Source organism: Perca fluviatilis, chromosome 2 (genome assembly GCF_010015445.1).
Source record: "Perca fluviatilis chromosome 2, GENO_Pfluv_1.0, whole genome shotgun sequence".
Lineage (NCBI taxonomy): Eukaryota > Metazoa > Chordata > Actinopteri > Perciformes > Percidae > Perca > Perca fluviatilis.
This window is the reverse complement of record NC_053113.1, coordinates 45,578,283-45,590,353: the sequence shown is the minus strand read 5'-3', so window position 1 is coordinate 45,590,353 and position 12,071 is coordinate 45,578,283. Positions and strand designations below refer to the sequence as shown.

Sequence of the window (12,071 nt, the reverse complement as noted above, 5' to 3'; positions counted from 1 at the left end):
CATTCTCTGTACTAAACACATTATGGTCTGGACCCAAAATAGTTGAGTTTTGATTTGATATTTTTTGCTAAGAAAAAGTAAAAATGTAACCCTTAAACACATGTGCTGGCCCTGAGCAACATCAGGTGTAGACTGGGGGTTGATTAGAAGTGACGTTGTTCATCCTGACTCAGATCTGTTGTCTCTCAGGCTCTAAGGTCACAGCTCTGGAGTGTTTGGAGGCCATGGCATCCGGACTGTACTCAGAGCTCTTCACTCTCGTCATCTCCCTAATTAACAGGTAAGACCTGGCAAAATGGTGCCCCCAAATATATTACTTTTATTATTTTGATCCTATTGGGAGTCCTTCTTCAAAAGCGTTAATGATGTCGTTGCCATATATGTCTGTTTATTACAAACAGCTTCTGACTCAAAGTCTCTTTCTCTACAAACATTGACATGGGATGCAGATTCATACCTACTTTCGTACCACTGTGAAGTCTTTTTTTTTTTCTTCTTCCTCCATTTTTCCTCAACCCTCCGTTCTTTCCCTCTAAACTTCTTCAATGCCGTTAAGGGATTGGTTATCAAGAACCGGTGCTAAACTGGTACCGGTTCCGCACTGGTCAGGACCAAAATATCAATAAGCTCCTGGACAATCAACACTGCTATCAGATTTTATGTAAAGCCGCCGGGGGCCCGCTGGGTCTAGGCATCTGAGAATGTTTTTTTTAAAGTGCTCATATTATGCTTTTTGGGCTTTTCCCCTTTCCTTTATTGTGTTATATATCTTTTTTGTGCACGTTATAGGTTTACAAAGTGAAAAAGCCCAAAGTCCACCCCAAAGGGACTTACCATCTTCCAGAGAAAACACGGTTAACAAACTGCTCCAAACAGCTCTATTGTAGTCCAGCCTTTACTTCTGTGACGAACGTGCGTCACTTTGTAACACACGTTATAATGCTCGCCTAGCTGCTAGCGTGGCACGCCCTCATACTCTGCAACTGACTAGCTAGCAATACTTGCTGCGCATGGGCGACTCCCAACAAAGATGATGAAGAAGTGAGATGCCTCACTCTGTAGCTAAAAGAGAGAGCTCAACACACAGGGTGAAAAGAGGAGCTGCAGCAATGTGCAGTACAAAATATGGTGTTTTTTGAAAATCAAACCACATAAACCTTTTCTGGTACAACCTCTAAATACAATTATGAACCTGAAAATGAGCATAATATGAGCACTTTAAAGTAAAATGTGTTAGGCTATACAATAAGTAGCAAACTGAGGAATAACTCAGTGTGTATAATGTAAGCCAGAGAGCAGTAGAGAGAGAGAGAGAGAGAGAGACAGCGGTGAATATTAAGCATTAACTTTATAGGTGTGAACGTAGCATTGCAGTGTGTGTACAGTTTAGGCTTTTGGTCGGTGAATTGATACTTGAGACCCACCTGCTGATTAAAGGGGGATAGCCCCGTAGTTAGCGATAAGCTAAAGCGTCTAGGCTCACTAACTTAAAGTGGTCTGACCTTTTAAGTTGGACCAGCTATTCTCATTTTAGTGACAAGCTGCTTAGCTGAACTTAGTGTGAGCTGTTCTGACAACCACAGTATAATTGTTAGACCAGACATAAATATATATATATATATATATATATATATATATATATATATATATATATGTGTATATATATGTATATGTGTATATATATATATATGTATATATATATATATTTTTTATGTATAATATTATTTGTTTTGCTTTTATTATTTATTATATAATGATATATTATGTGATGTATTTATATGTATTATTATATGTGATTTATATTTTTAAGATATGTATTGCTGCATATTATATAGTATTATTATTATATATATGTATATTATGTGTGTATATATATGTATTATATATTATTAATATATATATATTGTGTATTATATGTATGTATGTGTTTATATATATTATATACCTCTCTTTATTCACTTCATACTCTTTTTGTTTATTCTATTCTTACTGCTATAACTATGCCTCTACAACTATATTAATATATATATATATATATATATTATTATTAATATATATTGTATTATTATTTATATAGTCATATGCATACATTATATAACATATTATTATAATTATTATTATATATATATATACACATATATACAATATTTATTATATTATTATATATTTATTATTATATTATTACTGATATCACACTCTCTATAATATGATACAAAATACCTATATATATGTATATATATATATATATATATATATATATATGTATATGTATGCTGATATATATATCTATATATATATAATATATAATAACATAGAGTTACATATATATATACACATTCATTATGTGTATATATATATATATGTCACACATATGAGAGTATATAGACTAGACATATAATAATATTATGTGTGTGGGAGTGAGATAAGAAAGACAAAGACACAGACAAACAAAAAGAAAACAAAAAAAACAAAAAAAAAAAAAAAAAATAGTGTATTAATATTGTATATATATATATTATATATATATATATATGTTGTGTATATATATTATGTGTATATATATGTATATATATGTGTATGTGTATATATATATATGTGTATAATATGTATTATTATCATATATAATATTAAAACCAAAAAAAATACATATAACCAAATATTACCAACCCACAACACAACAGATCTATATAAACTTATATTACTCCAAAATAAAAACAAATCAAAAAAAAACAAATAAATATAATTGTTTTTATTTATAATTATAAAATAATATATATATATATATATTATTACATATATATACATACATATTATTATTATAACATTCAAACATACTTATCTCATAAAACAAACAAATAAATCAAAAAAAAAAATAAAAACAAAAAAAAAATAAAAACAAAAAAAAAACAAAATATATATAATTATATATTATATTATTAATATATATAGTATATATAGTATGCATAAGCATAATCCCGCTTTCCAGCACCCGTGCCATCACATGATCTTTTTGTGTCCCTCAGGGCTCTGAAGTCCAGCCAGCACTCTCTGTGCTCCCTGCTGATCGTGGACACTCCGGGTTTCCAGAACCCCCGGCTGGCTCAGCAGCAGCGGGGAGCCACGTTTGAAGAGCTCTGCCACAACTACACCCAGGAGAGGCTGCAGACCCTGTTCCATGAACGCACCTTCGTCCAGGAGCTGGACCGATACAAGGAGGTGCTGCTGAGCACAACACTAAGCACTGGCATGCATGGACAGAGCACACACATATTAGCACATTAGCTTTTTTTCTGTCCTAAATGGTTGGTTCGTTCATGTTACAACAAAATTATATATTTTCATTTTATTTACTTGCTCACCACTAGTCCTATCTACTGCTGATAGTTTCGGGTATTTTTTGTTTTTATTAAAAGATAATTTTTTTGGCATTTAATCGATAAGACAGCTGTAGACAGGAAAGGGGGGAGAGAGAGGTATAAGACAGGCTGCAGGTTGGAATCGAACCCTGGGCCGTTGCAGCTGTGGTACATGGGGCGCACGCTCTACCAGGTGAGCTACCAGGGCAACACGATAGTTTGGGTTTTGAGATGCTCGCCTCCACCCCAAATACAGTGAAGGCCAATGGAAATGTATTGGTCAACGGCATTAGGGAAAAAAAATTGGAAACTCTGGATAATCAACAGAAGACGACCGTGTTCAAAGGTTTTCTTATGCACTTTTAGTTCCAATGAAAAATGTTCACATCAAAGTTTTAGGATTATCCTGGAATCCATTCACCTCCATTGTTTTGGGTGGAAGCTAAAATCTCAGTTATGTGCATGGATAGATACCACCAGAGGTAGCTTAGAAAGACCCATCCAAGTCAAATTAACTGAATTATAGTGCTCTGCAAAATCCAATAATATATGTTATAGAAGACTTTTGCTGATTATGCGCTAATACAAATGTACACTCACACAACCCAATCTACAGTATTGAATAGCTTCGGTTGTGATATATTGATGATCTCATCTTCTGCTGGTAAATCTCCTCTAGGTTACTAACCTAAGCCTTTATCCCCTCCTGCATCTAGGAAAACATAGAGCTTGCTTTAGATGACATAGAGTCCAGTACCTCACTGTCTGTAGCAGCTATTGACCAAGCCTCAACCCAAGCTCTGGTAAGCACAAGAAACATCACAACACTGTCTCTGTTTCAGGCATCTCTGTGCATGTGATGTATTTGTGTTCTGTTCCTATCTGAAACCTGTCATGAAAACAAGTGATGAGCTCCACAAAAAAATAATTATTCTGCTGTTCATCTGCTAGGTGTTTGTGGCTTACTACTCGTGACATTTTGTCAAATTAAATCTTTCCCGTTAAACAGAGACAAAAGCAGGCAATGATCATTTACATCATTCCATTCAATTAGTTTGCCTCCTCTTGATTGTGGCTCATTTTTTCTATTTTGCTCCATTTCTTTTTGGAATTTTTCCTACATCAGCAATATTTATTGAAATCAAGTTTGTGATTTGTTTCCCTCTTTTTGGCTTGAAAGGGTCCCTCTCGCTCTACTCATCAGTTACTTACTACAAAGCCCATTCAGTTATTAGTGGTACAAATATGTGTGGCAACTGGCCTTGGCAGAAAACTTTCAGCATTGATGTGTATTGGCTTGAGCAAGTGGCATCACCAAGTGTTTCAAAATGCCTGGGAATAGATTTGTATTGAAGCTAGTTTGTATTGATGACGTTCCACTTCCGGGATTGCTCCGGTGCTGCCGGAAATTCCACCGGACGTCACTCTTTTCGGCCGGATGTCCGTTACCTTCCCTGTTCTTTGTGTTGTAATTTTAAACTGAGTTTTCTGTTGCACGACTAAAACAACCTTTGAACGTACACATTTTCCACCAAAACAAGTTCCTTCCCGAGGCTATTTTGCAGCGGCACTGTGGCTCCGTCCAGCGCTTAGCACCGCCCAAGATGATTGTGATTGGTTTAAAGAAATACTAATAAACCAGACCATGTTTTTCACCCATCCCATCAATGCTGTGTGGACTAGCCAGACCTTCCTCTGCAGCGCTGTGGAGGAAGGTCTGGCAATGCAAGACTATATTGAAGCTGATTGTAAAAAAAATTGTCATATAATTTAGGGTTTGGTTAGTTTTAAGCCGTGCTAGTAGCATGGCTTTATGGATGGCCATGTCGTTCGGTTGGCCAGTTGGTCCACCACTTTGGTCTGAAATATCTCATCAACTATTGGATGGATTGAATAGATATTTGGTGCAGATATTCATGGTGCCAAGAGGATGAAACCTACTGACTTTGAGGTTCCCCTGACCTTTCCTACAGCACCACCTTGTATGGATGGATTAGCGCACATATTCATGATTCGCAGAAGTCAATCTACACTATTAAAAACCCTTACAACTATTGGATGTATTGCTGTGGAATTTGGGTCAGACATTTAATCAGTCACACTTTCAGTTTGGCCAAAACCTTGGTGACCAACAATCTGCAAGACTAATGGCATTCCCATCAGCCTCGGCTGTACTTTGTGGTCAGTGCTAATTATACCCATATCCACCATATGTATATATGCTTGAATATGCAGTTTTTTAACACAGGTAAACCCGCTAAAATTAGGCGATAGCCTTCTTTACCATTGCCAGTAGATGAGTATGCCTTTCTGTTTTTTCTGGTGTGACACAAGTGCTTGAAAACAGGGTTAGTGAACTGTAGAAAGCAGCATGGAGGCCAGCGACAATGTTACGGTATTTACTTCTTTATTAAATCTGTTACTTATTCAGTCTCTCTTTCAACTCGGTAACTACTTTAATTTGGAACGATATCCGAGTGCTACTAGACAAAATTTGTGGCCGAGATGAGAGAAGTTACCAACGGAGGCGACGCGCGTCACAGCATCGCGTTGGAAAAGCGGCTAAAATTAGCGTGTCCCCCCAGGTGTCATTTTTCCATTACTGGTGATCTGAGCAATTAATACCCGTGCCTACTGCAGAGTCATTTGTCCTGGGAATGAATGCCGATTGTAACCTTTCCCACTGCAGACAAAACCAGATGTTAGTGGGTTTTTGGCCAGTGGGAAGGGAGGCTTTAGGTTCTCTAAACCAGGGCTCTTAAATGTTTTGTAGGCCAAGGATCCCTTAGCTGAAAGAGAGATGGAGTAGGGACCCCCTACTACATATATTGTATAAAATTACGTTGCATGTTAAACTGGGTCAGATGTATGAAAATGAAGGATATTAATATATCATTTATGCATCATGTTTTAATGTTAAACTTACATGTGTAAGGCACAGTGAATCATAATCTTAACTGTATGGCTACCATAGTGACTACTTTACCTAGAGTAAGCTTATCTTCAAAGTGTAAGTTAAATGTTTTTTTTTTTTTACAAATAGGCCTATTTATATTTGCTATAATATGGTGGATTAATATTATTGTATATTTTCAGACATTTTAATTTTTGAAAAAAAAAAAAACTTTCAAAAAGTTATTTTTTAACATCATTTGGCGGCCCCTTCTGCACTAACTCTGAGGACCCCTAGGGGTCATGGACCCACTGTTGAATATCTCTGCTCTAAACCCAACCGAGTAGATATTGTGATTAAAACCTATGTGGATCACATTCAAAAGGTTTTGGAAGCCATTTACAAATGATGTTTTCCTGCTGATAAAGGCAGACAGGTCAGAAGAAGGCTCAAATGGGTCCTTTTTTAAAGGCAACAAGAAACAAATTTAGTTTTAGCTTGGAGGATTTGTTGGCAAAGGATTTATACAAATAGGACAACCAGAAGACCCATAGAAATGCAAAAACACTGTAGAAAAACACAGGCAGCAAAGATAAATGTGTGGCTTGTGACTTCTGGTTAAAAAACAGCAAGCCTGTTTATCTCTGCAAAGGACTCGGCACCTCACTGCTAATTAGGTTTCAGCAGCACAATACAGCATCTCCTCTTTGATTTTGAAATGCCTTAAGAGTCAGTTGACATTCTTTTTTTTGTCAAAGGGTGTCTATTTGCAAGGGTACCACCTCCTTATTTAGAGAGGCTGATATCTGCCAAGCACACACATTTAAGAATCCCAACAGCAGAATAGGTGCCAGCCACTCTATTTCAAACATTTAGACTGGCGAAAAAAACACTTTTCATTGCATTAATCAGCTGATTATTGGGCTGTGTTAGTGAGTAAGGGCTCACTGAAGGCCCATTTCCAAGCATCCAAAGCATGTTTATCAAAGTTTGCTACTTTGGTAGTGAGTTTATTGCATTTTATTATGTTACATTTTTAGACCATTTTTCGGATAAAGCATTCAGGATACAATACACGTGGTGTAGCCATTCATCTAAGTTTTATTATCTACAAAAAAAATTATAAAGCGGGATACATTGATGCAAAACACCTTCTCTAACAGCAGAATATAGCCTTGGAAAGTTAGATCATGTTGAAGCCAGCAGTTAAAAACAGTTGGTGTTTTTTGGAATTCAGGAGAAAAACATGTCATTTCTTTAAAATGAGATAGCAATACCTAGATCAGGGGTCTTCAACGTTTTGTAGGCCAAGGACCCCTTCGCTGAAAGAGTAGTTACCAACGTAGGTGACGCGTGTCACAGCATCGCGTTGGAAAACGGGCGAAAACCCCCTACTACTACTACTACTACTATTATTTTATATATTGTATAAAATTACGTTGCATGTTAAACTGGGCTGTATGGTTGAATATGAATGGATGTTAATGTATTATTTATAAATTGTGTTTTAATGTTATACATATATGTGGAAGGCACAGTGGACCCTTAATCTTGACTAATTTACCTAGAGTAAGCTTATCTTCAATGTCTAAGTTAAATGTTGTTTTTTACAAATTTGCTATAATATGCTGGATTCATATTATTGTATATTTTCAGACATTTACATTTTTGAAAAAGGAAACTTATAAAAACTTATTTTTTAACATAATTTGGCAGCCACCCTGCACTATCTCTGAGGACCCCCTAGGGGTCACAGACCCCCTGTTGGGTATCTCTGACCTAGATCATTAATATGTGTATATCACATATAAATGCCTTGTTAGAGTGGTGCATTTAAATCCACTCCAGGACCAGGGGCACACATTTGTTAAAGCACATTTTAAAGCTGCAAAATAATCACAGTCCTGATTATAGCCTTTGAAGAAGAAATGTGTTGGCTGACAATTGACTCATTACTTGTCTACATGGTTCAAAAAACCCAAACCCGTGGACCCGCTCTGAAATCTACCTGAAGATAATTAGACCTGCTCCAGAATGTGGTCCACCCAAACAGACCCAAGTAAAGAACCAGACTGAATATAATATACATACATATATATACATAAATATACCTTTTAATCTTTGTACAGTGAAGAATATACAGGTTGAGTAATTCAGCATCAAACAGAAATAAAATGGGGGAAATGTGGCACCCTTTGCTTTATTAACACTGCTACTGTAGAAAGCAGGAGCTAATTTGGAAGCATTAATTGAAAATAGAATAGGGGAAAAAAAGAAACTGCAGCATGGTTTATAAGAGGGTGTTATTGCAGAATCTTAATTTCGTTCTAGTTACTATAGCTGCTTGTGAAATACAATGACATCAGTCGGTAAAGAAAGAATTGTTGAAATCTCGTCCCAGTCACTGTTAATGGCTGCAAGTTGCAGAGATTCCAGCGGTAGCCAATTACTGCGAGCCTGTTGAGTGTGTCAGCTGTCCACACAGTTTGCCAGCTCACTCAGCTCTGATTTGGTGACTTGTGTGTCTCACAACGTTAGAAGTTAGTAGAGCGAGGCGGTTAGAATCCCTGGCTACAGTTGGTTATATTTGCCGACATAGAATCAAATGAAATGATTGAGTGAGGTAACTTGTTTACATGCTTTTAGATGGCAAACAGAATCGCGAGTGTTCTCAAGGGAACATCTTTGACTCAAGAAAGGAAAGGGCAAAGATATCCAAAAAATAGAAAGTAATTGGAAAGAATATTAACCTGGCATATTTTCATCCATTGGCACCAGGGCATCCGAATGAATTTGGCAAAACCAAGAACTTCTAAAGTGTATTTTAGTAAAATATGAGATTGTATTCTGAACAAGCCGCCATGACAGTCTGTCTTTGAATTTCCGGAGAAACCAGACCCACGTGACGCGTTTGTCCAATCAGCTGCCGGTTTTCATTTTTGGGCGACAATACAGATTAGCGCTGCTATGGAGACGTATCGCTTTGGTGTGTTCCGAGGCACTTTTTTGACCAACTCGGGGAGAATGATCAGTCCAACTGCCTTTTCTGCTGAGGGTCAGCTGTCTGGTCAGTGTGTCTGGGCCTTTAGGGTTAGGGCTAACCCTAGTAAAGAGGGAGGAGTTATTTCACACGTCCAGGCTTCTGGAAGTAAAGTATTTGTTAAGTGACTGACCGATGACGCACTGTCAAGGCTTTTGGGTGGACATTAGAACTCTCCTGGTTTATTCAGATGTTGTTGGTGCTGTCAGTCTCTGCCACCTTACACATCATCTCTGTACACAAGAAAGTTGTCAAGCTATGATTGGTCAGAGTCTAATGTGACCATAATGAAAGGCGAAAATAGAATTAAATATTATGTTGACTCGTAGTGTTTGCTTTTAGCTTTGTTCTTGCTTTTTTAATAAAACTATTTCTTTAAAATGTATAATACAATGTTACATTTACTGTTTACCTGCTCATTATCGCGTTATCTTAGGTGATGAACGATGATTTCTATACACATCTTGCCTTGATCGTTTCCATCGCGGTCACAGAGAAGTGATTGTGAAAGAAAAAGTAGGGGACATTTCTGAGTGTTGGTACCCATCACAGGTGCGCACTCTGGCCAGGACGGATGAGGCTCGAGGCCTTCTGTGGCTGATGGAGGAGGAGGCCGTTCAGCCTGGAGGTTCAGAGGAAACCATGCTGGAGAGACTCTTCAGCTACTACGGCTCTGTGCAGGGAGAAAACAAAGGTGAGCACTCAACCTGTCACCGCCGGCTAAAGCAATCCACAGAAGGTTTCCTCGAGGCTGCAGGAACAGCAGACCGCACTGCTCATCCTCGTGATCATCACAGAGACCCATGGAAATGTTTCCCATGTGTTGCAGAAGCCAGTCTGCTGCTGCGAGGAGAGAAGCCCCACCTCTTCCTGTTGGGTCACAGCCACGGGACAGACTGGGTGGAGTACAACGCTCAGGGCTGGCTGAGCCATGCCAAGCACAACCCTGCTGCCCAGAACGCTGCCACACTGCTGCAGGACTCCCAGAAGTACAATCACACACATGCAACATCCAGTTATTATAGACTGTGGCAATAAGTAATCAGTGCTGGGCTGTTCATATGCTGCACATGCATGTGTCCAACAGTGCTCCCAAAACTGTGCTGCTGTTAAATTAACCGTAACTGAAAGGATAACACCAGATGACTTTCCTGGGAAAACCCTTACAGACATTGAAGCCCTGTAATATCAATCTTTATTAGAGAATAGCAAAATATAAGGAGAATAATACAAACTGACCAGCTCAAGTAATACAATTGCTTGTGGAATTTAAAAAGTTATAGCACTAAATCATTAAAGGAGCAGTTCACCCACATTGCAATAAAACATCTTTGACTTACCTCTAGTGGTATCTATACATGCAGATAGTTTTGGTTTTACTTTTACAGGTTTTGAGATATGTCTCTAAGATTTCTGCTTCCACCTTAATACAATGACGGTGAATGGAATCATTACTATACTATAATTCAGTATTCATCATTCAAACCACAAAATTCCATAGGTTATTACTTAAAAATGTTAATATAGCAAATATTAAAAAGCAACTAATGAAACTGTATTAGCAACTAATTATAATCAAGTTCAGACCTCCAGTATCCATAATGAATGAGAGGTTTAAGAGTAGCAGGCTACAGTGTGAGCCAAATGATGCAGGGGGCATCCCACCAACAGCAGAATATGCCACTAAAGCAGTCTGATTAGTTCCCTGTATATTGTAGTATTAATAGCTGCGGTGAGAAAGAAACACGTCCTGTAAGTAATGTGCATGCATAGAAATGCAATTCATCCTTCTGCCACAACAGGAAGAACATCAGTGGGCTGTTTATGGGCCGGGCCAGCGGGGCCACAGTGTTGTCGGGCTCCATCGCTGGTCTGGAGGGCAGCTCCCAGCTTGCCCTGCGACGAGCCACCAGCATGAGGAAAACCTTCACCACAGGCGTGGCTGCGGTCAAGAAGAAGAGCCTGTGTATCCAGGTCAAACTCCAAGTGGTAAGTTGAGGAGACGCTGATTAAAACTTGTACTTCATTCCTAATAAAGTCTGCTTTTTCGGTATTAATTGCAAACTGGGCTTCTGTCATTGCTGAAGTAATGTACTGTGCACCTAAAATGACCTGGATTCTTATATCCATCTATTCATGCAATAAATGTAGAGTCTCTGGTTGTGGTACATCATCCAATAAATCCACCATCCCCAGGTTGCTTAACCCCACTGTTAATGTTAAAACTCAACCCTATTCACAATTGGGTTTTAATACCTCAACATTCATCTGGGAGGAGGTTTAAGGATTTTAGTTTTGGGTATCAGTGCAGTCCGCACAGACTGCCACAATGTTAGATTAAACTACTCATATCTAATTTCTGTTTTTAGGACGCTCTGATTGACATGGTGCGTCGTTCCAGGGTTCACTTCGTTCACTGCCTGCTGCCCAAAGCAGAGGCAGTGAGTGGTGGAGGTGAGCCCCGTGTGACGCATGGAGAAAGCCCCGACTCGGGCCTCATGACTTTGGACGTTGGCCTCCTGAGAGCTCAGCTCCGAGGATCCAAGCTGCTGGATGCACTGCGCATCTACAGGCAAGGTAATAAAGTACTTGTGGAAGCCTTGGCATTTATTTTCTCTTTAATCTAAATAATAGAAGAAAATAATGATTCTGTAGTGATTCCATCAGGGTTATCTAAAATGGGACCTGTGGTACAAACTTATGGCATACAATTTGAAAGATTTGAACCTTTGCAGGCAGTAAGATCTAATGAAAACATGTTATTGGTTGTAGGAGGGCAAAT

At 38.2% G+C, this 12,071-nt stretch overlaps 1 protein-coding gene across 18 annotated transcripts in view; it reads left to right on the top strand.

The window, feature by feature from the left end:
* Positions 1-12,071, top strand: part of myo18ab (myosin XVIIIAb) — a 168,488-nt gene that overhangs the window by 73,671 nt on the left and 82,746 nt on the right. For all 18 annotated transcript variants that reach the window (XM_039791360.1, XM_039791353.1, XM_039791346.1 and 15 more), the window contains 7 exons: positions 190-280; positions 3,024-3,216; positions 4,073-4,159; positions 9,842-9,983; positions 10,119-10,278; positions 11,092-11,278; positions 11,659-11,866. In XM_039791360.1, coding sequence (XP_039647294.1) covers positions 190-280; positions 3,024-3,216; positions 4,073-4,159; positions 9,842-9,983; positions 10,119-10,278; positions 11,092-11,278; positions 11,659-11,866 — 1,068 coding nt within the window. The remainder of the gene's footprint in view (positions 1-189; positions 281-3,023; positions 3,217-4,072; positions 4,160-9,841; positions 9,984-10,118; positions 10,279-11,091; positions 11,279-11,658; positions 11,867-12,071) is intronic.